The sequence below is a fragment of the Chiloscyllium punctatum genome, chromosome 31 (assembly GCF_047496795.1).
Source record: "Chiloscyllium punctatum isolate Juve2018m chromosome 31, sChiPun1.3, whole genome shotgun sequence".
Taxonomy (NCBI): domain Eukaryota; kingdom Metazoa; phylum Chordata; class Chondrichthyes; order Orectolobiformes; family Hemiscylliidae; genus Chiloscyllium; species Chiloscyllium punctatum.
Window position 1 is genome coordinate 74,283,660 of NC_092769.1, and position 27,390 is coordinate 74,311,049.

At 51.8% G+C, this 27,390-nt stretch overlaps 1 protein-coding gene across 3 annotated transcripts in view; it reads left to right on the forward strand.

Moving 5' to 3' along the window:
* Positions 1–25,689, forward strand: part of LOC140457102 (5'-3' exonuclease PLD3-like) — a 35,175-nt gene extending 9,486 nt beyond the window's left edge. For 2 of the 3 annotated variants that reach the window (XM_072551100.1, XM_072551099.1), the window contains exons 3-13: positions 380–550; positions 1,711–1,833; positions 3,651–3,862; positions 5,248–5,431; positions 8,500–8,614; positions 9,816–9,943; positions 11,670–11,870; positions 14,392–14,531; positions 15,140–15,305; positions 16,404–16,503; positions 19,558–25,689. In XM_072551100.1, the coding sequence (XP_072407201.1) occupies positions 380–550; positions 1,711–1,833; positions 3,651–3,862; positions 5,248–5,431; positions 8,500–8,614; positions 9,816–9,943; positions 11,670–11,870; positions 14,392–14,531; positions 15,140–15,305; positions 16,404–16,503; positions 19,558–19,766 (1,749 nt within the window). In that variant the 3' untranslated portion in view covers positions 19,767–25,689. The remainder of the gene's footprint in view (positions 1–379; positions 551–1,710; positions 1,834–3,650; positions 3,863–5,247; positions 5,432–8,499; positions 8,615–9,815; positions 9,944–11,669; positions 11,871–14,391; positions 14,532–15,139; positions 15,306–16,403; positions 16,504–19,557) is intronic. The other variant, XM_072551101.1, reaches the window with a different exon arrangement.
* The last annotated feature ends 1,701 nt before the right edge of the window (positions 25,690–27,390 follow it).

Genomic DNA, 27,390 nt, shown 5'->3' on the forward strand with positions numbered 1-27,390 from the left:
GGTTGTACGTATAGATGACTGTGGGTCTGATTATGTGTGTAAGAGTTCGAGTGGCTACTCTTGGTAAATGAGCAGGAGGGTGTTCTCTCTGGAGTCCTGGGGGCAAATATTTATCCCTCAACCAACAACACCAAAATCAAATGATCTGGATCATTCTCACATTGCTGTGTATGGGAGTTGCGTACACAAAAAAGTATGTTTTACAAAGTGCTTCGTTCTGGAGTGACGGTGTCCTTTCTGTCCCAGAATGGACAGGGTATTGAGGAACCAGTTTGACATGTCTACCCTCTCCTGTATCTCTCTCTCTTGTGTAATATCACAGCGCACGGTGAAAGCGTTGCGCGAGCGCCTAATTTCACAGTGGGTCATGTTCCATCAGGTTAATTTGAAACCACTTCAGGTTGTTCTGCAGAAGGTGAAGGCAGACTTAGATTTGAAGCAAAGGAAGATGAAGAAGGAGGAAGAGGAGGAAGAACAGAACGAGGAAGAGGAGGATGGAACTGAGCACCAGGAGACCCCCAGGAGCATCATGGTCCCTCCTGTGGTCAAGGTCAGTATTACAATGGTCTGGGCTTGAAGGTCAGCTGCTGGTCACTGCAGGAGATGGTTGGTGGCTGTGAGGAGACCTGCGAACTGAGGAATCCCACAGAGATTGCTGTCAGAAAAATACCTCAATTTGACAACGGTCCTGCTACTTGTTTTGAAATCCCTCCCTATCTCTGTCACCCCTTCCAGCTCCTCCACCTCTCCCTAACCCCATCCACCTCCTCCAGCCCCTACATCCTCTCCCTAACCCCATCACCCCCTCCAGCCCCTACACCCCCTCCCTATCTCTGTCACCCCCTCCAGCCCCCTACACCCCCTCCCTATCTCTGTAACCCCCTCCAGCCCCTACACCCCCTGCCTATCTCAGTCACCCCCTCCAGCCCCGACACCCCCTCCCTATCTCTGTAACCGCCTCCAGCCCCTACACTCCCTATCTCTGTAACCCCCTACACCCCCTCCCTATCTCTGTAACCCCCTCCAGCCCCTACACCCCCTCCCTATCTCTGTAACCCCCTCCATCCCCTACACTCCCTCCCTATCTCTGTAACCCCCTCCAGCCCCTACACTCCCTATCTCAGTCACCCCCTCCAGCCCCTACACCCCCTCCCTATCTCTGTAACCCCCTCCATCCCCTACACCCCCTCCCTATCTCTGTAACCCCCTCCATCCCCTATACCCCCTCCCTATCTCTGTAACCCCCTCCAGCCCCTACACCCCCTCCCTATCTCTGTCACCCCCTCCAGCCCCTACACTCCCTATCTCTGTAACCCCCTCCAGCCCCTACAGCCCCTCCCTATCTCTGTAACCTCCTCCGGCCCATACATCCCCCCTAGTCTCTGTAACCTTCCGTCATTCCTGTCCTTTGAACATCCTCTGATTCCCATTGGTGGTCATGCTTCCAGCTGCTTGGGAACCCTTCAAATCCACACCCACCTCTCAGCCTCCTGTCTCACTCTCTCTGTGTTTATTCCATTAAAGTACTCCTCAAATCTGCTCCGTTCGACAGACCTTTCGTTCACCTCACCTACTACCTCCCGGTGCGCCTTGGGGGGTCACATCCTGTCTGGCAGACTCTCCCATGGAGTGGTTTGGGGAGGCTTTACAGAGTGAAAGGCGATAGTAAAATGAAGCTTGTTGCTGATGTCTCTTTCACGTTGCCATTAGGAGGGTCTGAGACCAGCTATCTACAGCCTTCAGAAACTGAGAGTGAAGATTCCTGAAGAACCCAGAAAAAGGCCAATGTGGAGAGAGCTCCCAGAGATACCAACAGGGAGAAAAACTTCAAAGGTAATCCTTTCCGTCTCTGTCCTCCCTTCACATCCTCACTTCGCGAAGAATCATTGTGGTTCTGTTTGTTATCTCCCCAGGCATCCCGTCAAAAACTCCCCAGGACAGGGACAGCACGGGGTTAGATACAGAGTAGAGCTCCCTCTACACTGTCCCCCCATCAAACACTCCCCAGGGACAGGGACAGCACGGGGTTAGATACAGAGTAAAGCTCCCTCAACACTGTCCCCCATCATACACTCCCCACGACAGGGACAGCACAGGGTTAGATACAGAGTAAAGCTCCCTCTACACTGTCCCCCATCAAACCCTCCCCGGGACAGGGACAGCACGGGGTTAGATACAGAGTAAAGCTCCCTCTACACTGTCCCCCATCATACACTCCCAGGACAGGGACAGCACGGGGTTAGATACAGAGTAAAGCTCCCTCTACACTGTCCCCCCCATCAAACACTCCCCAGGACAGGGACAGCACAGGGTTAGATACAGAGTAAAGCTACCACTACACTGTCCCCCATCAAATACTCCAAGGACAGGGACAGCATGGGGTTAGATACAGAGTAAAGCTCTCTCTACACTGTCCCCCCCATCAAACACTCCCCAGGACAGGGACAGCATGGGGATAGATACAGCGTAAAGCTCCCTCTACACTGTCCCCCATCAAACACTCCCCAGGACAGGGACAGCATGGGGACAGATACAGAGTAAAGCTCCCTCTACACTGTCCCCCATCATACACTCCCAGGACAGGGACAGCACGGGGTTAGATACAGAGTAAAGCTCCCTCTACACTGTCCCCTATCAAACACTCCCTAGGGAAAGGGGCAGGACAGGGTTAGATACAGAGTAAAGCTCCCTCTGCACTGTCCCCCCCCTCCCATCGAACCCTCCCAGGACAGGGACAGCACGGGGTTAGATACAGAGTAAAGCTCCCTCTACACGTTGGCTCTGCACAGTATGGAGGTGATGGTAATTATGAGATATGAGTGATGAGGGATTTTCTCGTCACCCACACCCCTCATTTTCAGTTGACCTCTGCTGTCCTTGGATGCGAGGTTGGAGGGCATAGGTAATGAGCAATGGTCGCAGGGGGTGGTGGGAGGTGGGGTGGGTGGGTGGGGAGCTCGATACGTTCAGGACACAGGGATTGGAATCAGGTCCTTTTCTGTCTAAGCCCAGTCCAGTCTGGTCATTCCCCCTAAACCCCCCCCCACCCCCCGCACATTCACACTTGTGCATTGCAGGGAGGGGGCATAGCATCGGAATGTACTGTGATGCCTCACATGGTGGAAATGCCCTCTGACCTGTGACGGCGTACGGGATGGTGATTTGAGCAGATCCGTCACACTCTGCCCATGAAGCCAACCCTGTGAGTCTGTGGGCTAGCTATTCAACTGTGGGTGGCTTCAGCAACAGGAAGGTGCTGTCGATGCTTGACAGTCTTGGTGATTGCCTGTTTTGTTCCCCCCCCACCCCCGTCTCTCTCTCTCTCTCTCTCTCTCTCCCCCCCTCTGTCTCTCTCTCTCTCTCCCCCTCTGTCTCTCTCCCTCCCTGTCTCTCCATCTCTTCCACCCCCATCTCCCTCTCTCCCCCTCCCTCTCTCTCTCTCCCCCTCCCTCCCTCTCTATCTCTCTCTATCTCTCTCTCTCTCTCTCTCTCTCCCTCTGTCTCTCTCCCTCCCTGTCTCTCCATCTCTTCCACCCCCATCTCCCTCTCTCCCCCTCCCTCTCTCTCTCTCCCTCCCTCTCCCTCTCTCCCCACCCCCCTCTCTATCCCCCCCTCTCTCTCCCTCCCCCTCTCTCTCACTCATATCATAGGGTACCTTGGCGAGGGTTCGGCCCAGCTCAGGCTTGCTGCTCTGCCTCCTGCTGGCCACTGTCCTGCTCCTAGCTCTCCTTGGTTGGTACCTCCTGGGCTCGGGGCAGGTGGCACTGCCCACCGCGGCCTGGGGCCTGGTTGGCCTGCTGAAGGTGGACTGGATTTACAGCTCGTTACCATGGCAACAGGAGGCCTGCCAAGACGACTGCAAGTAGGCCCAGGGAGGGGGTTACAGAGATAGGGAGTGGGGCACAGAGCTGGGTTACAGAGATAGGGAGGGGGACACGGAGGGGTTACAGAGATAGGGAGGGGGGCACGGAGGGGTTACAGAGATAGGGAGGGGGGCACGGAGGGGTTACAGAGATAGGGATGGGGGCACGGAGGGGTTACAGAGATAGGGAGGGGGGCACGGAGGGGGTGACAGAGATAGGGAGTGGGGCATGGAGGGGTTACAGAGATAGGGAGGGGGGCACGGAGGGGGTGACAGAGATAGGGAGGGGGGCACGGAGGGGGTGACAGAGATAGGGAGGGGGGCATGGAGGGGGTTACAGAGCTAGGGAAGGGGGCACAGAGGGGGTGACAGAGATAGGGAGGGGGGCACGGAGGGGTTACAGAGATAGGGAGGGGGACACGGAGGGGTTACAGAGATAGGGAGGGGGGCACGGAGGGGGTGACAGAAATAGGGAGGGGGGGCTCGGAGGGGTTACAGAGATAGGGAGGGGGGCACGGAGGGGGTTACAGAAATAGGGAGGGGGGGCTCGGAGGGGTTACAGAGATAGGGAGGGGGGCACGGAGGGGGTTACAGAAATAGGGAGGGGGGGCTCGGAGGGGTTACAGAGATAGGGAGGGGGGCACGGAGGGGGTTACAGAGATAGGGAGTGGGTCACGGAGGGGTTACAGAGATAGGGAGGGGGGCACAAAGGGGTTACAGAGATAGGGAGGGGGGCACGGAGGGGTTACAGAGATAGGGAGGGGGGCACAGAGGGGTTACAGAGATAGGGAGGGGGGCACAAAGGGGTTACAGAGATAGGGAGGGGGGCACGGAGGGGTTACAGAGATAGGGAGGGGGGCACAAAGGGGTTACAGAGATAGGGAGGGGGGCACGGAGGGGGTTACAGAGATAGGGAGGGGGGCACGGAGGGGGTTACAGAGATAGGGAAGGGGGCACAGAGGGGGTGACAGAGATAGGGAGTGGGTCACGGAGGGGTTACAGAGATAGGGAGGGGGGCACGGAGGGGGTTACAGAGATAGGGAGGGGGGCACGGAGGGGGTTACAGAGATAGGGAGGGGGGCACGGAGGGGTTACAGAGATAGGGAGGGAGGCACGGAGGGGGTTACAGAGATAGGGAGGGGGTTGTAGGGGCTGGAGGGGGTTACAGAGATAGGGAGGGGGTGTAGGAGTAGGTGTAGGGAGGAGGTTACAGAGTAAGAATTGACTGGTCACCAGTGAGGGTAAGCGAGCACAGCAAGTGAGTTAGCACATGAGGCAGTAACGGAGATGTCCAGGGAACGGGAGATCGGCACCGAGGCACCCTGGCTGCTTCTGGGGCATTTAAATCCTGGGAGAGATCCGTGTGAGTATCGTTTGTTTTGCAGGTTGACTCTGGTGGAGAGTATTCCGATCGGACTTTCGTTCTCCAAAGGTGCCCCTCGCCATGTCTCCATCTACAACGGCTGGGTGGATCTCCTCGACCAGGCCAACCACACTGTGGAAATCGCAGCCTTTTACTTCACATTGCGGGGCAGTGACCTGAGCCAAGGGGATCCTTCAGCCTCTCAGGTGAACAGTGCTTTCTCAATCCTTTTGCTCGGTGAGCTGGAAGATTTGTTCTCAGACGTTTCGTCACCATACTGGGTAACATCATCAGTGAGCCTCTGATGAAGCGCTGGTGTTGTGTCTCGCTTTCTATTGATGTGTCTCGTGATGTGGTGGGTGTTATCACTTCAGGTTCTGTTTCTGAGAGTTTGGTAAATGGGGTCCAAATCGATGTGTTTGTTGATGGAGTTTCGGTTTGCATGTCAGGCCTGTAAGGATTCCCGTGCATGTCTAGGACGGATGTATTATCCCAGTCGGACTGGTGCCCTCATTATCTGTGTGTGTGTGTGTGTGTGGATACTAGTGATAGTTGGTCATGTCCTTTGGTGGCCAGTTGGTGTCCTCGTGACTAGTTTCCTGCCCGTCTGTCTGATGTATTTTGTCGCAGGCCTTGCGGGGTATTTTGTAAATGACATTCATTCTGCTGGTTGTTGGTGCAGGTCCTTTAGCTTCATCAAGAGCTCTTTCAGTGTGTGGGTAGGTTTATAGGCTACCATGATGCCAAGGGGCTGGAGTAGTCTGGTTGCCACCTCCGAGATGTCTTAAATGTGTGGTAATGTGGCTAGAGTCTCTGGGCGTGCTCTGTCTTCTTGTTTCGACCGAGACACATCAGTAGAAAGCGAGACACAACACCAGCGTTTCACGGAGGCTCACTGATGATGTTACCCAGCATGGTGACAAAATGTCCGGGAGCCAATCTTCCAGCTCAGTGAGCAAACTTACAACCTGAACCTCAACCTGAGCTACAAATCTTTACAAAAAATCGCAAACTCTAATTCCCTCCTGTTCACGATAAAGGCTATTCTATTCATATACCCATCCAGATGCCTTTTAAATGTTGTCATTGTACCAGCCTCCACCACTTCCTCTGGCAGCTCATTCCATACACACACCATCCTCTGTGTGAAAAAAGTAGCCCCTCACATCCCTTTTAAATCTTTTCCCTCTCACCTTAAACCTCAGCCCTCTAGTGCTGAACTCCCCTACCCTGAGGAAAAGACTTTGACTATTTAGCCTATCCATGCTTTTCTAAGTCTCTCTAAGATCACCCCTCAGCCTCCAACGCTCCAGGGAAAGCTGCACTGGTGTTGTCAGCCTCTCTCTAATAGCTCAAACCCTCCAACCCCGGCAACACTCTTGTAAATCGTTTCTCAAACCTTTTCTCAAGTTTCACAACCTCCTGCTTGTGGCAGGGAATTGAATGCAGTATTCCAAAAGTGGCCTAACCAATGTCCTGTACAGACCCTCCAACTCCTGTAGTCAGTGCACTGACCAAGGTAAGCCAAACGCCGCCTTCACTATCCTGCCTACCTGTCACTTCACTTTCAAGGAGCTATGAGCCTGCACTTTCTGTAACGCTATCTCCATCACTAATCAAAATTTCAGTCGCTAAAACCTGCCAGGGAAAAGCGTCCGGCTTTGGGAACGAAATCTGGGCCCTGTCTGGCCTGCATGTGACTCCACATCCACAGCAATGTGGTTTGTCTCCTAACTGTCCTCTGTAATGGCCCTAGTTAGTCCCTCGGACAATTAGGGATGGACCATAAACGTTGGCCTTCCCTTCAGGCAAACTTTTCCAAATGGATGAGATTTCCCAACCAGTTGCACTTGCTCCATGAGAGACACTGGTCTTCCTTCGATGAGTTTAAAGCTGTATAATGAGGTCAGCCTTATGGTGAACCTTATGGAACGCGAGCTCCCTGTTTTGGGGTTGTTAACCTTGGCAAAAGTGAGGACTGCAGATGCTGGAAACCAGGAGTCTAGATTAGAGTGGTGCTGGAAATGCAGGCAGCATCCGAGGAGCAGGAAAATCGACGTTTCGGGCAAAAGCCCTTCGTCAGGTTAACCTGGTACAACCAGAGATGACAGATATAAACAGGTCAGGAGGTGTCCCCAGAGAAGGGGCATGCGGTGTCTACCAGCACCCTCGAGGTTTTCAGGGAGGGGTGGGCACCACAGGGTGTGGAGTGTTTTATTTCCCCCTCCGACTCTATTTTGATACAATCCCTGCCCTGCCCTGCCCTTCACTGTTTGATCACACAGCATTGCCCTCTGAGAAGGGCACTGCTTGTCACAGGCCACTTGGGTGTTTCCTTTCTTCCTGGTGGTGGAATAGGGATAAAAATGTCTGTATTTGTTATTCTTCACTGTGTCCGACACCTACACACACGCATGACATGGGCACTGGGGAAATGAATAAGTGCTACTGATGTTAGGCGGTAGGGTGGGGGTGGAGAGAGAGAGAGAGAGAGAAGGAATAACCATGAGTGGAGATTTAGAATCTCCTCCGTTCAGGGGGCTGACCCTGAGCTAGCTGGCCAAAGGAAAATTAACAGGGGAGTGTCAGAGGTTCTGTTCACTCTGAGAGCTGGCCCCGAGGGCGCCTTACTGGGGTCAAGGACTCTCCCCGTGTCAATTAGAGGCTATGGCGTCCAATTCTGGTCTCCTTCCTATCTGAAGGATGTTGTGAAACTTCAAAGGATTCAGAAAAGATTTACAAGGATGTTGCCAGAGTTGGAGGGTTTGAGCTATAGGGAGAGGCTGAACAGGCTGGGGCTGTTTTCACTGGAGCGTCAGAGGCTGAGGGGTGACATTATAGAGGTTTACAAAATCATGAGGGGCATGGATAGGATAAATAGACAAAGTCTTTTCCCTGGGAGTACAGAACTAGAGGACATAGGTTTAGGGTGAGAGGGGAAAGATATAAAAGAGACCTAAGGGGAAACTTTTTCACACAGAGGGTGGTACGTGTATGGAATGAGCTGCCAGAGGATGTGGTGGAGGCTGGTACAATGACAACATTTAAGAGGCATTTGGATGGGTGTATGAATAGGAAGGGTTTGGAGGGATATGGGCCGGGTGCTGGCAGGTGGGACTAGATTGGGTTGGGATATCTGGTTGGCATGGACAGGTTGGACGGAAGGGTCTGTTTCCGTGCTGTACATCTCGATGACTCTAAGTGGTGACTCAGTGACGGGATATTCTGTGGAGTTGTCTCACGCCCTAATTTTAGCGATGTGGTTTGTGCGCAGGGTGAGCAGGTCTTTAAGCAGCTGGCGGGTTTGAAATCACGAGGGATTACCCTGAAGATCGCTGTCAACAGCCCCCAGCAGTCTGAAAACGACACAGACGATCTGGCGAATAGCGGTGAGTCCCTTGTTTACTGACTGCCACCTCCTCTATGTTCCTGTCCCTCCGTATGACCACCACCCCCTTCCAACTCTCCCTCAACATTCGCCACCAGGATAACCCCAAATTCTTGCCAGGATTGTTAGTAGCCCCTTGGCCATTGTGAATGGTGGCAGGCTATTCGGCCACAGGGGAAGCACACTGCTGCTTCCTCAAGTTCTTGGAAGTTTTTGGACCACAATATTTGTGTGTTGTCTCCCTCTCTGCCAAGCCCTCTTATAGAGTCATAGAGATGTACAGCATGGAAACAGACCCTTTGGTCCAACCTATCCATGCCGACCACATATTGTTTTAATTCATTCCCTTTACACATTTGCTTCAGAAGCCTACCCCAGTAGGCCATTTATTTCCAGATTCCTATCTTCCTTTTTGCATTTTCCCACCCCCTTCCTACTGAGATTTGATGAATCCAACGTTGGCAACAAACTTGCGGGATACCCGACTTGGAACGATCTGACCTCTTCTGCCTTCAAGTCAATCGCCCTCTCACCGTTCTGTTCACGAGAACCGTAAGACCATAGAAGTGGGGGAAGGCCATTCAGCCCATTGAGTCGTCTTCTAACCCCCCCCCCCATTGAATGAGACCGTGGATGTTCAATAGTGGTAACCCTACAGCTTCCTATCTCCTGGAGGGGAGGTGAAGGTTTAATGGTTTTACCCTGAGTAATAATCCAGAGGCCTATAGGTCTCAGAGACCTGTGTTTGAACCCCATGACAGCATGTGGTGCTATTTGAATTCACTAAAAAGAATCTGGAATCAAGACAAATGATGACCATGAAACCATTGTTGCAAAAATCCATCTTATGTTCACTGATGCCCTTCAGGAAGGGGAACTACTGTCCTCGCCTGAAGTCTGGGCCTACTCGTGACTCCAGACCCACAGCGATGTGGTTGACTCTTCACTGCCCTCTGGGCAATTAGGAACAGGCAATAAATGCTGGCACAGCCACATCCTTTGGTTAAAAATTTTAAGGAAAGGATTGTAGCAATCTTCCTGTCCTCCACCAACTCTGCTTCCTGCGCGTCATTCTGGATCTCCTTAATACTCCAAAGGTCTGGAGATCTATTGCTCACGGTAAGTTCCTGTTGTCAGTCTATGTTGGGCTGGCCCTGAGTCACGCTCTGATTCTCGTCTGACTGTGTTGTTTTGTGGTGCAGGTGCTGAGGTGAGGCATGTGTTCCTGAAAAACCTGACGGGTGGCATTGTCCACACCAAGGTCTGGGTGGTCGATGGACGCCATGTCTACATCGGCAGCGCCAACATGGACTGGCGCTCACTGACCCAGGTAACTAACAGGGAGGGGTGGCGGTGGTGTGCACTTAGAGGCCCCTGGGGAGACCAACCACCGATGGTTCAGAGGACGCAACCCAAAGCAAAGGGCGGCCATTCGGTCCCTCAAACCTGCTTCTCAATTCCACAAGGGAGTGGCTGATCTAGTTGTGGCCTCCAATTCCAATTTTCTGCACCTCCCCCACTTTTCAGAGATTCCTTCAGTCTCTTCTCTCGTTCCCCTCATCTCCTTGAGGTCTGGTGAAAGATGGGCATCAAACTGGTGCCCACCATCAAAGGGCGATCATCCAATGCAAAGCTTATTCATTCACCCTTAGCTGGCCAACTACTCGAGACCTGCTTTTGGTGGGAGGAGGCCTGGTGTAATGGTAATGTCACTGCGCTAGATAATCCAGAGGGCCACTCTGAGGATGAGGCCACCGGTTCAAATCTTGGCACAGCTGCTGATGAAACTTCATAGAATTCCTTGCAGTATGGAAACAGGCCATTTGGCCCATTGGGACTAGATTGGGTTGGTATATATGGAAGGGTTGGACCAAAGGGTCTGTTTCCATGCTGTATGACTCTATGAGTCCACACCAAAAAGCGACCAACCACCAATTTCCCATGGCTAATCCACCTAGCCTGCACACTATGGGGCAATGTAGCATGGCCAATCCACACTAACCTGCACTTCTTTGGAAGGAACACACACACACACGGTTCCAGACCCACAGCAATGGGGATTAACTCTTAATCGCCGTCTGTAATGGCCCGAGGGGCTAGTAGGATGGACAACTCATGTCGTTTATTGCTATCGTTAGATCAAAGCGCCATAGTAATGAAACATTTGTGTCGTGCCTCTGTGTGTGGGCTGGGGAAGAAGGTTTTAATCAGGTAATTACTTTCCAGTGACCTGCTGGGAGGTGTCCAGGGTGAGGGTGAGATTCTAGTCTGCTGTAATGGCCCTGTCAGAGGGACAGCTCTGCCCACTCTTCTTAGGAAGTTGTGGGGCTGTAAATTCCTGCACTGGGGTCCAGTGCAAATCCAGGCCAACTGAGAGCATTGTTGAAGGTGCCTATCCACTGGCTGGATAGTAAACCCACCTTACCAATCCCTGAAGGTAGACAAGGAAGATCCAACAGGAAGAAGCGGTGATGGGCCTAGTGGTGTTATCTCCAAGCTATTGATCCAGAGACTCCTGGTGATGTGCTGGGGACCTGGATTCAAATCCCAACATGGTGGAACTTGAATTAATTTTCAAAATGAAACAAAATTTGGAATTAAGAGTCTAACGATGACCATGGATGAATTGCTGATTGTTGGAAAAACCCATCTGGTTCACTAATGCTCTTCAGGGAAGGAAAATGCCAACCTTACCCGATGTGGCCTAAGTGTGACTCCAGACCCACGGCAATGTGGTTGACTCTCAGTTGCCTTCTGGGTAATTAGGATAGGGCAGTAAGCGCTGGCCTGGCCAGAGATGCCCACATCCCAGGAATGAATGAAAAGTAAAGGGCAAGGCAGAAGTGTGGGGAACGCGGGCAGCTGTGCCCTGCACAAGGCCCCAGGTTTGATATTTGTACCCAGTCACGGAAACCAGGCCAGGTGGGTTGTTGGGATCCTACGAAGCACGCGTTTTGAGTTGCGGATCCGTTGGCTCGGGAAGTAGAGGTAGGCGCCAGGGTAATGTAATTCTTCGAGTGGCTCACCTTTCCCCCCTCCTCGCGTTCTGCTGACAGGTCAAGGAGCTGGGGGTGGTGCTGTCCAACTGTAGCTGCCTGGCACGAGACATGGACAGGATCTTCGGCACCTACTGGTACTTGGGTGCGGAGGGGGCAGCTCTGCCCCGACGGTGGCCTGGCAGGTACACTGCCCTCTCCAGCAAGGAGCAGCCGCTCAGGCTGAAACTGAACGGGATTGAAGCGGACGTGTACGTCTCGGTGAGTCTCCCAGTCCTTTCCCGCGTTGCTGTGCTGTAAGTCAGAGGGTGGGGAAGGCAGGGATAGGTGGCCGGTCTCTGCTGCTAGCGGGGAACAGGAGAATTTTGATTTTATTTAGAGTCAGAGTCACAGAGGTGTACAGCACGGAAACAGACCCTTCGGCCCAACTCGTCCATGCTGCCCAGATATCCCAACCCAATCTAGTCCCACTTGCCAGCATTTGGTCCATATCCCTCTAAACCCTTCCGTATTCCTGATGAAGGGCTTTTGCCCGAAACGTCGGATTTTCCAGCTCCTCAAATGCTGCCTGAACTGCAGCACCACTTTTCCAGCACCACTCTACTCCAGAATCTGGTCTCCAGCATCTGTAGTCATTGTTTTTACCTATTCATATACCCATCCAGATGCCTTCTAAATGCTGTATTTGTACCAGCCTCCTGTGAAACGTGAAAGGGTTCAGAAAAGATTTACAAGGATGTTGCCAGGGTTGGAGGGTTTGAGCTACAGGGAGAGGCTGAACAGGCTGGGGCTGTTTTCCCTGGAGCGTCGGAGGCTGAGGGGTGATCTTATAGAGGTTTACAAAATTATGAGTGACATGGATAGGATAAATAGACAAAGTCTCTTCCCTAGTTGGGGGAGTGCAGAACTAGAGGGATATAGGTTTCGGGTGAGAGGAGAAAGATGTAAAAGGGACCTACGGGGCAACCTTTTCACGCAGAGGGTGGTACGTGTATGGAATGAGCTGCCAGAGGATGTGGTGGAGGCTGGTACAAAGACAACATAGAAGAGGAATTTGGATGGGTATATGAATAGGAAGCGTTTGGAGGGATATGGGCCGGGTGCTGGCAGGTGGGACTAGATTGGGTTGGGATATCTGGTCGGCATGGACGAGTTGGACCGAAGGGTCTGTTTCCGTGCTGTACACCTCTATGACTCTATGACTTCCTCTGGCAACTCCTGCCATACACGCACCACGCTCTGAATGAAAAACCTGCTCCTTAGGTCCCTTTTATATCTTTCCCCTCTCACCTTAAACCTACGCCCTCTATGTTTGGGCTCCCACACCCTGAGGAAAAGACCTTGTCTATTTGCCCTATCCACGCCCCTCATGATTTTATAAACCTCTATAAGGTCACCCCTTAGCCTCTGACCTTCTAGGGGAAATAGTCCTATTCAGCCTCTCCCTGTAGCTCAAGCCCTCCAGCCCTGCCAACATCCTTGTAAATCTCTTCTGAACCCTTTCAAGTTTCACAACATCCTTCCGAAAGCAGGGAGACCAGAATTGAACGCAGTACTCCAAAAGTGGCCTCACTGACGTCCTGTCCAGCCGCAACATGACCTCCCAACTCCTGTACTCAATGCACTGACCAATAAAGGCAAGTGTACCAAACACCTCCTTCACTATCCTGTCTGCCTGTTACTCTACTTTCAAGGAACTATGCACCTGTACCCCTAGGTCTCTTTGTTCGACAGCACTCCCCAGGGCCTTACCATTAACTGTATAAGTTCTGCCCTCATTCTTCAAAGCTCCAATGGGTACAGGCCCAACCTACTCAACCTCTCCTCATGCTACCATCTGTCAGAGGTCAGGAAGTTCCCCTGTTTTCCATCCATGGTAAGTATACCCTTCCTGAGGCAAGGGGGGCTTGAACAATGCACATACTCGGCTAGATCTCTTGCAAGTGTGGCCATGTATCCCAGAATTCCTACAGTGTGGAAACACTTTGGCCCAACAGGTCCATGCTGACCCTCCGAAGAGTAACCCACCCAGACCCATTCCCCTACATTTATCCCTGACTCATGCCCCAACACTACACATCCCTGAACACTAGGGGCAATTTAGCATGGTCAATTCACTCTAACCTGCACATCCCTGGACACTATGGGACAATTTAGCATGGCCAATCCACCCTAACCTACACATCCCTGGACACTGGGGCAATTTAGCATGGCCAATCCACCCTAACCTACACATCCGTGAACACTATGGGCAAGTTAGCATTGCCAATCCACCCTACCCTGCATATCCCTGAACACTATGGGGCAATTTAGCACGGCCAATCCACCCTAACATACACATCCATAAATACTATGGGCAACTTAGCACGACCAATCCACCCTAACCTGCACATGCCTGAATATTATGGGCAATTTAGCATGGCCAATTCACCCTAACCTACACATCCCTGAATATTATGGGCAATTTAGCATGGCCAATTCACCCTAACCTGTGCATCTTTGGACTGTGGGAGGAAACCGGAGCACCCGGAGGAAACCCATGCAGACACAGGGAGAATGTGCAAACTCCACACAAAGACAGTCGCCCGAGGCTGGAATCGAATCCCGGTCCCTGGCGCTGTGAGGCAGCAGTGCTAACCACTGAGCCACCGTGCCGCCCACTTGTGTAGAGATGTAAGCTATGTTAGATTTCTCTTCTGGGTCTGAGGGATGGGAGTGAACGTAGGACCCGGGCTGGCCGTACGACCAACTGTGCTGGACTCTCTCTCTCTCTCTCCTGCAGAGCGCTCCGCCCTCCCTCTGCGCCTCTGGTCGCACTTCAGACCTCAGCGCCATCCTGAGCGTGATCGATGATGCAGAAGCTTATGTCTTCATCTCAGTCATGGAGTTGGTCCCCCTCTGCCAGTACTGCAAACCTCCGAGGTAGGTGGGCTGCTGACCTGAGGGGTGAGGGCTTGGGGAAGGTTTTTGCCAGGGACGAGAGATGCGCGCAGGGTTGGGAGACCTACCCAACCACTAGGAGCCGGTCCCTGCCCCCCTGCATCCCCCTGACCGCTGCCTCTGAGCTCCGGGTCCGGCGTGATGCCCCACCGCTGCCCCCACACCACCCCGAGCTGGGGAAATAGCCGGGCTGGCCCTGCCGCTGTCGAGGGGCTGAGCCAAGGATAGCTCACCAGCCCCTCGACGGGGCGTGGGACATCCCTTGGTGACCGTTTGAAGCTAGAGGTGGTTTGGGGGCAGGGGAGTGTTTATGGGAAGGATGTGGAGTAGGGGGTGGATACCTTTTACTGGTGCTTTAACCCGACCCGTGTCGCTACAAATCGGGACGGTCTTGGGTGCGTCGCCAAACCCGTGGGATCTTGCTGTGTGCCCATCAGGCATCGCTGCCCTTCAGAGGGTGTTTTGGTGGGTGCGTGTGACGTTCTGAGGTGGAAAGATCGTCTCAGTTGGTAAGTGAGGGGGTGCATCTGTTACAATGTTTTAACTTGTTCATTTGCCGATTGCCCGCTCCCCCCCCCCCCACCTCAAAGATTCTGGTCCACCATCGATGACCGTCTGCGTGAAGCGGCCTGCCAGCGGAACGTGTCAGTCCGCCTTCTAATCAGCTGCTGGGAGCACTCTTACCGGCCGATGTTTGTCTACCTGAAGTCCCTGAGTGTCCTCGCTGAGCACCCGCTGCACTGCAATATCGAGGTGGTGAGTCACTGGATTATCAGCAGCCATTTTACTGCCTATGCTTCCGTTCGACTCTAAGTACACACCCCCCCTGCCCATTACAGAGGGGGTCATCTTTCCCATCGGGCTGAGGGATGAAAGGTCCATCGGAGGAAGGGCGGAGGAATGGTATTTTTATTTTATAGAATCCCTACCGTGTGGAAACAGGCCCTTCGGCCCAACACCAACCCTCCGGAGAATGACCCACGGGGAGCCATCCCCCTACCCTGTTATCCTATATTTACCCCAGACTACTGCACCGAACCTGCACATCCCTGGGCACTATGGGACAATTTAGCACGGCCAATCCACCCTAACCTGCACATCCCTGGGCACTATGGGACAACTTAGCATGGCCAATGCACCCTAACCTGCACATCCCTGGGCACTATGGGACAACTTAGCACGGCCAATCCACCCTAACCTGCACATCCCTGGGCACTATGGGACAATTTAGCACGGCCAATCCACCCTAACCTGCACATCCCTGAGCACTATGGGACAATTTAGCACGGCCAATCCACCCTAACCTGCACATCACTGGACACTGTGGGCAATTGCCCATGCCCAATTCACCCTAACCTGCACATCCCTGGACTGTGGGAGGAAACCGGAGCACCCGGAGGAAACCCACGCAGACACGGGGAGAACGTTCAAACTCCACACAGACAGTCGCCTGGGGCTGGAATCGAACCCTGTGGGTCAGCAGTGCTAACCACTGAGACACTGTGCCACCCCTACAGTCGCCGTTAGCAGTCGTCGGTGTCCCACTCTCTCTCTCATTAGAGCATCATCATGCCTCAGGTTAAAGGGCGAGCTCAGGAAGGCAGGCTCTCAGCCCGCTGCCGGATTCACCCCTACGTCGTTGGTGTCACTCTGCATCACAAGACAGCCTCTCAGCCAACTGAGCTGACCGGCCTCCTACTCTTTGTACTAACGCCGGCGTGACTGTACGAGCGGTCATCGGCTGTGGAACTCCGTGTCACTCTCTTACGCTGGTTGACACGTTGTGACGAGAATCTGTGGCGCCTTCATCCAACACGTGACTGTCCCCAGCCCCTCTCGTTTTCCCTCTTGCAGAAGATCTTCAAAGTTCCAGCCACGGAGCAGCAGAAAAAAATACCGTTCAGCAGAGTCAACCACAACAAATACATGGTCACCGATCGCATTGCCTACATTGGTGAGTGGGTACTGGAAACTAAAACAATGCTGGAGCTCATAGTGGATCAGGCAGCATCCATGTAGAGAGAGCGAGCTGGCGTTTTGTGTCCAGATGACTCAAAGCTAAAGTGAAGTGTTGGCAGAGGGGCTAGCATTAAAGTGGAGGCGTGGAGTGCTGGGGGAAGAAAGGACGTTGATCGTTCAGAATGTGGGAATGGTAGGGCAATGGTGTGTCTAACTGCCAGACTGGAAAGTACACTGGAGTGTGGGGAGGGCAGAGAGGGTGACAGGGAATGTAACAAACAAAAGACGGTGTGGATTAGAGTGGTGCTGGAAGAGCACAGCAGTTCAGACAGCATCCAAGGAGCAGTAAAATCAACGTTTCGGGCAAAGGCCCCTCATCAGGAATACAGGCAGAGAGCCTGAAGGGTGGAGAGATAAATGAGAGGAGGGTGGGGGTGGGGAGAAAGTAGTATCGAGTACGATAGGTGAGTGGGGGAGGGGATGAAGGTGATAGGTTGTGGGGGGGAGGATGGAGTGGATAGGTGGAAAAGGAGATAGGCAGGTAGGACAAGTCATGGGGACAGTGCTGAGCTGGAAGGTTGGAACTGGGGTAAGGTGGGGGGAGAGGAAATGAGGACCTCACACCTCCAACCGTAACAAGGACAGAACGCTCCTGGTGCTCATCTTCCACCCTACAAACCTTCACATAAACCAAATCATCCGCCGACATTTCCGCCACCTCCAAACGGACCCCACCACCAGGAATATATTTCCCTCCCCACCCCTTTCCACCTTCTGCAAAGACCGTTCCCTCCGTGACTACCTGGTCAGGTCCACACCCCCCTACAACCCACCCTCCCATCCTGGCACCTTCCCCTGCCACTGCAGGAACTGTAAAACCTGCGCCCACACCTCCTCCCTCACCTCTATCCAAGGCCCTAAAGGAGCCTTCCACATCCATCAAAGTTTTACCTGCACATCCACTAATATCATTTATTGTATCCATTGCTCCCGATGTGGTCTCCTCTACATTGGGGAGACTGGGCGCCTCCTAGCAGAGCGCTTTAGGGAACATCTCCGGGACACCCGCACCAATCAACCAAACCGCCCCGTGGCCCAACATTTCAACTCCCCCTCCCACTCTGCTGAGGACATGGAGGTCCTGGGCCTCCTTCACTGCCGCTCCCTCACCACCCGACGCCTGGAGGAAGAACGCCTCATCTTCCGCCTCGGAACACTTCAACCCCAGGGCATCAATGTGGACTTCAACAGTTTCCTCATTTCCCCATCTCCCACCTCGCCCCAGTTCCAACCTTCCAGCTCAGCACTGTCCCCATGACTTGCCCTACCTGCCTATCTTCTTTTCCACCTATCCACTCCACCCTCCCCCCCACCCCCCCGACCTATCACCTTCATCCCCTCCCCCACTCACCTATCATACTCTATACTACTTTCTCCCCACCCCCACCCTCCCCTCATTTATCTCTCCACCCTTTCAGGCTCTCTGCCTTATTCCTGATGAAGGGCTTTTGCCCGAAACGTCGATTTTACTGCTCCTCGGATGCTGCCTGAACTGCTGTGCTTTTCCAGCACCACTCTAGTCCAGATTCTGGTTTCCAGCATCTGCAGTCATTGTTTTGACCAAACAAAAGGGGTGGCATGGTGGCTCAGTGGTTAGCACAGCTGCCTCACAGCGCCAGGGACCTGGGTTCGATTCCAGCCTCAGGTGACTGCGCAAACTCCACACTGACATTCTCCTGGTGTCTGCGTGGGTTTCCTCCGGGTGCTCCGGTTTCCTCCCACAATCACAAAGATGAAGGGAATCTAATCTAACAAAACCATAGTAAAGGGAAGGAATGGGTCCACAGTTTGAAGATGTTGAACTCGATATTGAGCCCAGAAGGTTTTAAAGTGCAGGGTCTGAAGATGAGATGCCTTTTCCTCTATTTCTCACTGTGATTCCCTGGAGCACCGCAGCGTGCCCAGGACAGACATGTGGGCACACGAGCTGGACGTTGTGTTAAAGTGACTGGCTATGGGAAGCTTGGGGCCCTGCTGATGTGTGGACCGAAGATGTTCTGCAAAGTAGTCCTGGGCGGGGGGGGGGAAGATGTTGGTGAGGCAGCGCGCATTGTTGGGCAAATTAGAAACAAAGTGGGATGTTCCAGGAAATCGCCCCCACTGGCCTCACCTCCTTGTGCAGCTCCACCACTCCTACTGGTGGTTGGGCGTAATTACAATGTGACGTGTTTACATAATAGTTCCCCATAGTATTTCTGGGTGTTGGCAAAATATTGATGGGAGGGAGGTGGCTGTAGTGGTAGCATTACTAATATGTTTAATAAATAAGTAAATGTCAATTGTGTACGGCCAGGGCTTTCTCTGTGAGTTGAGAGTGTCATTGGCAACGTCCCTTTTTGTTGTACATGCCCAATTGCTCTTGATGGTGGTGGACCGTCTTCTTGAACGATTGCAGTCCATGTGGTTGTTGGGACATCCACACAGCGTTGGTAGGGAGGGAATTCCAGGATTTTGACCCAGCAACGCTGAAGGAACAGCCGATATGTTTCCAAGTCGGGATGGCGAGGGGCCGGTAGGGGAACCTGCAGGAGATGGCGTTCCCATCTGTCTGTTGTCTTTGTATGTGAGGCCAGAGCTCATGTGTTTGGAAGGCGCTGTCTGAGGAACTTTGGTGAACTTCTGCAGTCCGGATGGTACACACTGCTGCGACTGAGGGTCGCTGGTGGAGGGGGCGGATCTGGCGCCAATCAAGCAGGTTGCTTTGTCCTGGATGGTGTCGAGCATCTTGAGGTTTGTTGGAGCTGCCCCCATCCAGGGCAACTGAGGAGTATCCCAATGGACTCCTGACTTGTGCCTGGCAGACGGTGGACAGGCTTTGGGGGGGTTGCGTTACTTGCTGCGGGATTCCCAGCCTTCTGACCCGTCCTTGCAGCCATCGCGTTTATACAGCTGATCCATATTAGGGTTGTGTGTGCTGACTGTGAGGAAAGCCTTGGGCATGGAGCTGTGTTAAGGTGTTCACCGTTCCGTGTGCGTTCTGTGCTTGCAGGGACATCTAACTGGGCGGAGGATTACTTTGTGAGAACGGCTGGAGTGGGGCTCGTCATAAACCAGACAGGCGTGGCACGTGACAACTCTGGCACGGTGCAGAGCCAGCTGAAAGCAGTGTTCGAGCGAGATTGGACTTCGATTCATGCACTGAGGCTGGACAGTGAAGAAATGAAGCAGGAATGCCTGTGGCACAGGGAGGGCGCATAAGGAGCTGGGAGCATTAGAAACAGTCCTGTGTTTGGGGGGGTGGGGTGGGTGGTTCTGGGTGAGATCGAGGGAGCCACATTTAGGAACCCAAGGCTCTCTCCGTCTCTCCCTCCCTCGACACCCTTTGTTCCCCTCCCACATCTCACCACTTGGCGAAATAGCTTCTTTAAAATGTGTAGGACTTGCTTTAGGAAACCTCTCTCTTTCTCACCAAGCTCCACCTCTCCTCCCCCCTAAGAAAGCGAATTTGATTCATCAGAAGTTATTGAGGACAAAAGCTGTTCCACACGGCTTGGGTTCGCTCGGGCCATCTTCTTACTCGTTTTGACCAAGTAACGTTGTGTGGATTCTGGATCTTTGAAGGCACAATTAACTCCACTTGGTCCCTCTGTCCCTGGGTGCACCGAGGTGTGAACCTGTTTGAAAAGGCTAAAGCGTTCCTACTGATTTTTCACCCCAACACAGTTCTGTTATAAGGGCACTGTGTTCCTGGAGAACTCTCCAGTGTCTTCCCCACCTTTTGGGCAGCCCATCGCCAATCTGTTTGTTTAAGGAGGGCGAGGGTCACTTTCAGAATAACACTGCACGACTCAGTAGACACCTCTGGGATATCTGGCTTGGTGCCACGCTGTTTTTCCATCATTCGGAAACCATTTGGCCCGTCGTGTGCTAGCTCAGTGAGTGTTCGGTCTGGTAACCTGTTCCTCAACCAGTCCCTCCGATAACCCACTTTGAATGTTCACTGGGAAAATCTCTATTAGTTCAGCTACTATGAAACGTCAGTTATAAACAATGGCTTCCAAAGTGGGCTACTCGTTCAAGACGTAAACTTGCTAGTCTTGGTCTGAATTTAAATGCAACACCTTTTGAGTGAAGTAGTTGTATAGAGTTTGAATATTGCTGAGAAAGTCACAAATTCTTGAAGCTTCCATTCTTACATTCATCAGGACATTCACAAGAATGCCACTAAGTCAGAGGGAACAACAATTTAAACTTTATGAGAAGAGGGTGCTGATTATTTGACAAGTGGAGTTTGATTGCTCAGGGATTTTGCAGTCAGAAGGAATGCATAAACACATAGTGTGCCTGTTTCAACTCAACAAAATGGGCAACAGCCATTGACTAATGCCTTGACCAATCGCAGTCAATATGCCTGGTTTAAATTTAGACAATGTTCAGTAACTAACTGAACATTAGGCGGCACGGTGGCACAGTGGTTAGCACTGCTGCCTCACAGCGCCAGAGACCCGGGTTCAATTCCCGCCTCAGGCGACTGACTGTGTGGAGTTTGCACATTCTCCCCGTGTCTGCGTGGGTTTCCTCCGGGTGCTCCGGTTTCCTCCCACAGTCCAAAGATGTGCATGTCAGGTGAATTGGCCATGCTAAATTGCCCGTAGTGTTAGGTAAAGGGGTAAATGTACGGGAATGGGTGGGTTACACTTGGGCGGGTCGGTGTGGACTTGTTGGGCCGAAGGGCCTGTTTCCACACTGTAAGTAATCTAATCTAACTGTCAGTCATCATCAAACAGGTGCAAAATAGGCAACAGCCATTGACCAATGCCTTGACCAATTGGAGTCAATCTGCCTGGTTTAAATTTAAACAATGTTCGGTAATTAACTGTTAGTCATCATCAAACAGGTGAAAAATAGGCAACAGCCATTGACCAATCGTAGTCAATCTACCTGGTTTAAATTTAAACAAAGTTTGGCAGTTGACTGTCAGTTATCAAACAAGTGCATTCTGCATGGCAGCAGCTGTACAAATCAGAGTTTGCTTGTCAACTAAACAGCAGTCTCTTCTCGTACAGCATAAAATGTTGTTAATTCTTGTGAAATCTCCTGATATGTCAAAGAACTGTTCAAATTGTTTCACGAATACTGTTTCAAAACACTAGTCGGGTATTCGTCTGAAGCATGGTATCCACTTCTGTGCACTGCTGTTTCGGAAGGGTGATGGAGCTTTTCGAGGGTGGGGGGAAAGAGCAAAATAGATTCATGGGAATGGTTCCAGGGATTGAGGAGCTTTGGTGCCGTGGATTGTAGAGAGAAGCTGGGGCTGTAATCCTAGTCGAAGAAAGAGCTGGGAAGGAATCTAATTAAGGAGTTTACAACCTGAACATTCAAGCCAGAGTAGAAACTGTTCCCATTTCTGGAAGGATTGAGAACCTGAAGAGACAGATTCAGCAAAAGGAGCCGCGTCTACGGCTCAGTGTTTAGCACTACTGCCTCACCGTTCCAGGGGCCTGGGTTCGATTCCACCCTCGGGTGACTGTCTCTGTGGGGTTTGCATGTTCTCCCCGTGTCTGTGTGGGTTTGCTCCGGTTTCCTCCCACAGTCTAAAGGTGTGCGGGTTCGGTGGATTGGCTGTACTAAACTGCTCATTGTGTCCAGGGATGTACAGTTTAGGTGGACTAGCCATGGGAAATGCAGAGTTACAGGGACAGGGCAGGGGTGGGTATGGATGGGCTGCATTTTGGAAGGTCAAGATGGGGCGAATGGCCTGTTTCCACACTAGGGATTCTGGGACATGAGGAGAAACCTTTCACACGATGAGTAGTTAGGCTCTGGAATGCACTAAATGAGGGGGTGGTGGAGGCAGGTTCAATTAAGGCTGTCAAAGGGGAATTGGATCGTCATCTGAAAGGTTAGAGTAAGGGGAGAAGCTGAGGCAATGGCTGTAGGTGGACAGTTCCTTCAGAGAGCCAGTGTAGACATGATGGGCGGAATGGCCTCCTCCCCTGTGCAGTATCTATTCTTTGTCCAGCATCTCGATTTCTCCCTCTTGCCTACCCTGTCCCCTCCCCACTCCAACACCTCCTCCCTCCCCCCCCCCCCCCCCCCCCAACCCCACACTGATTGAATGGCACAGCAAAAAGCAGCCTCTCCTTTCAGTAGCACCTTCTGTCACAACTCAGGACGTCGCTCGCGCTACCGTGAGGCGTTTCTGCTGTTGCGACGGAGGAAACCCAGCACCATGGCAACGCACAGCAAGATCCCACAAACAGCAATGCTGTGATGACCAGCTATTTTGTTTTTTGAAGAAAAAGGCGCTGTTTGCCAAGGGATAAATGTTGACCTCGGGCCCCGTGAAGGGGACCTACCAAGCCTGTGGCCAAGAATATTTTTTTGTTTTGAAAAAGATATCTATTTTGTTACAATTTTATTTTTTATCTTTTGTACTGAAGTGTAGCATTTATTTAGCTTGGGGCTGAAGTTGATCACGACTGAGAAATTTTATAAGCTTATTTTTTTAAAAGGTCAATGAGCAACAATTAATTCGTCTCCCCTCTTGTTGAAAGTGGGGCTTGAAAGACTGGGGTCAAGAGTACAACTTTTGCCTCAGTCACCATTTTAAGTTGTGAAAGACTCTGTATCCCATGGAAATGTGTCATGACACCTTTCCACCTGTGGTGGCGCAATTGCACCTCTGGCAGCGTGACAGGTTGACATGGCTAGTCTCCATTGTGAAAGAGGCCTGATGATTTGAAATAAAATGAAATAGAGATTAACGGGAAGTGTTTGCCAGTGATATGACTGTCAAATCGACACCTTTTATTCCCATTGCAAATTTCCTGCGGATGGATAATATTTTGCTTTTGACAAGGAAAAGCGAAACTCTGAGGAGGTTAACTCCTGGTTGTTTCAGTTGGGCGTGTTTTGCTTTGCAGAAAAATTGTGCAGTGCATGTTGTTTTTTTAGAAAAATGATTCAACATTCTGGGCGGAAAAGCCTTGTGCCCTCGTCACAATCAGCTCGTCGAGGAAACTGGACACAAACGTGCAGATCCCTGCTGTCGTCCCTGTCCAAACAGCGTCCACATGTCAGCAGAAATCTGTAATTATTTAGTCAGTGGGCAAAACAGGCCACGAAGGAGGTTCACAAGTCTAATCCTGTCTGACACTGGGGTGCACTACGGGCAGGGAAAGGTCTGTCACTGTGTGATACTGGGTTACAGTTTTGTACCCTGGTGTTATATCGTGTAAGATCTGATCTCACCAGTTCAGTGCCCTAGCGACAGACCTGTCCCCACCAGTACTGTACCCCAGTGTTATACAGTGACAGACCTGTCCTCACCAGTACTGTACCCCAGTGTTATACAGTGACAGACCTGTCCTCACCAGTACTGTACCCCAGTGTTACACAGTGACAGACCTGTCCCCACCAGTACTGTACCCCAGTGTTACACAGTGACAGACCTGTCCCCACCAGTACTGTACCCCAATGTTATACACTGACAGACCTGTCCCCACCAGTACTGTACCCCAGTGTAATACAGTGGCAGACCTGTCCCCACCAGTACTGTATCCCAGTGTTATATAGTGACCGACCTGTCCCCACCAGCACTGTACCCCAGTGTTATACAGTGACAGACCTGTCCTCACCAGTACTGTACCCCAGTGTTATACAGTGACAGACCTGTCCTCACCAGTACTGTACCCCAGTGTTACACAGTGACAGACCTGTCCCCACCAGTACTGTACCCCAGTGTTACACAGTGACAGACCTGTCCCCACCAGTACTGTACCCCAGTGTAATACAGTGACAGACCTGTCCCCACCAGTACTGTATCCCAGTGTTATATAGTGACCGACCTGTCCCCACCAGCACTGTACCCCAGTGTTATACAGTGACAGACCTGAACCCAACAGTACTGTATTCTGCCGTATTGTACTGTGACAGATCTGTCCGTGCCTCTCTAAATGCTTATAAATCCTGTCTTTCAGATCACGTCCAACAACCTACCCACCACCTATGTCATACAGACTATAAATCCCAGGCTGCTCCTTACAGCCTTTCTTGAAGAATGGTAAAACATTAACAATATTCCAATCTTCTGGCACCTCACCTGTGTTTATTGATGATACAAATCTCTCTGCTCGGGGCTCCGCAATTTCTTCCCTAATTTCCCACAACGTTCTGGGATACACTCGATTAGGTTTGATTGTTTTATCCACCGTTATCCCTCTTCTGTAATGTGAACTATTTTCAATACACCAGTACTTATTTCCGCATGTTCTCTGGACTCCACGTCTTTCTCCACTGTAAAGATTGACCCAAAATATCCATTTAATATCTCTCCCATCTCCTGAGGTTCAACACGTACATGACCTTGTTGACCTTTAAGGGGCCCTGTTCTCTCCCTAGTTGCTCTCTTGTTCTTTATGTACTTGTAGAATCTCTTTGGATTATCCTTAACCTTATTTGCCAAGGCTATCTAATATCCCCTTTTTGCCCTCCTGATATACCTCTAAGGTTTGCCCCTTTAAACCCTTCAACAGATTCTTTTGATGCCAGTTGTCCAGATCTAATAAATAATTCTTCCTTAATCTTGACTCAAACCTCAATATTTGCCTCTCACTGACATGGGCACAATGCGTACTTAGAGGTCACCCCAAGTGGTGTCCCCTAAACTTGCAGATCACAAACCACCTCATACACTCTGTAAGAGACACAAAGAGAATCTCTTTCAACTCCAGCCCAAACAATTGGGGTGCAAGTGTTTTATGGTTGTGGAGGCTGGGGTCACTGTCTGTGGGTTTCTAGTGGATTCTCAAAGCTGGGGTAGATGTGGGGTAAATTAGACTTGGTAAAGTGTCATGGGGTGTGGGTGCTGGGAAAATGTTGGTGATGTCGATCATACGGATAGATCATACAGAATTCCAGAACACTGTTAACTCCCTTCTGGCCCAGCTGCAGATAGGGGATTAAGTTCACATTGCTTCACCTACAACTTGGGACAGACTTGATGGGCCAAAGGGCCTTTTCTGTGCTGCGTGTTTCTGAGAACCCACAGTGTATCTGGGGCAGAGCTGTTCCTATACGTATTGTAGCAGTGACAACAGGTACTGAGCTACAGCCTTGTTCAGATTGCTTGTAAATAAGAGATCTGCTTGTGTTGAAATAAAACAATTTGAGCTTCTTACATGCATCGTCAGCAGCTGTTACTTCCATGATCAAATATGAAATTATTCTCAGAGTTGTCTTGTTTCAAACCACCGGATTGGAAGAAGCAAGGTTCCCAGCCGTGTTGACGCCAGGCTGCATTTTAATTCACCAGCACAAGGCACATCTCCGCCAACAACCTGTCCGCACCAGTGTCACACAGAGTCAGACCTGTCCCCAACAGTGTTACACAGAGACTGACCTGTCCCTACCAGTGTTACACAGGGACAGACCTGTTCCCACCAGTGTTACATAGTGACAGACCTGTCCCCACCAGTGTTACACAGAGACAGACCTGTCCCCACCAGTGTTACATAGTGACAGACCTGTCCCTACCAGTGTTACATAGTGACAGACCTGTCCCCACCAGTGTTACACAGAGACAGACCTGTCCCCACCAGTGTCACACAGAGACAGACCTGTCCCCACCAGTGTTACATAGTGACAGACCTGTCCCCACCAGTGTTACATAGTGACAGACCTGTCCCCACCAGTGTTACACAGAGACAGACCTGTCCCCACTAGTGTTACATAGTGACAGACCTGTCCCCAACAGTGTTACATAGTGACAGACCTGTCCCTACCAGTGTTACATAGTGACAGACCTGTCCCCACCAGTGTTACACAGAGACAGACCTGTCCCCACCAGTGTCACACAGAGACAGACCTGTCCCCACCAGTGTTACATAGTGACAGACCTGTCCCCACCAGTGTTACACAGAGACAGACCTGTCCCCACCAGTGTTACATAGTGACAGATCTGTCCCCACCAGTGTTACATAGTGACAGACCTGTCCCCACCAGTGTTACACAGAGACACACCTGTCCCCACCAGTGTTACACAGAGACAGACCTGTCCCCACCAGTGTTACATAGTGACAGACCTGTCCCCACCAGTGTTACACAGAGATAGACCTGTCCCCACCAGTGTTACACAGAGACAGACCTGTCCCCACCAGTGTTACACAGAGACACACCTGTCCCCACCAGTGTTACACAGAGACACACCTGTCCCCACCACTGTCACACAGAGACAGACTTGTCCCCACCAGTGTTACACAGAGACACACCTGTCCCCACCAGTGTTACACAGAGACTGACCTGTCCCCACCAGTGTTACACAGAGACACACCTGTCTGCACCAGTGTCACACAGAGACAGACCTGTCCCCACCAGTGTTACACAGAGACAGACCTGTCCCCACAAGTGTCACACAGGGACAGATCTGTCCCCACCAGTGTTACACAGAGACAGACCTGTCCCCACCAGTGTCACACAGGACAGACCTGTCTGCACCAGTGTCACGCAGAGACAGACCTATCCCCACCAGTGTTACACAGAGACAGACCTGTCCCCACCAGTGTTACATAGTGACAGACCTGTCCCCACCAGTGTTACACAGAGACAGACCTGTCCCCACCAGTGTTACACAGAGACAGACCTGTCCCCACCAGTGTTACATAGTGACAGACCTGTCCCCACCAGTGTTACACAGAGATAGACCTGTCCCCACCAGTGTTACACAGAGACAGACCTGTCTCCACCAGTGTTACATAGTGACAGACCTGTCCCCACCAGTGTTACACAGAGACACACCTGTCCCCACCAGTGTTACACAGAGACACACCTGTCCCCACCAGTGTTACACAGAGACTGACCTGTCCCCACCAGTGTTACACAG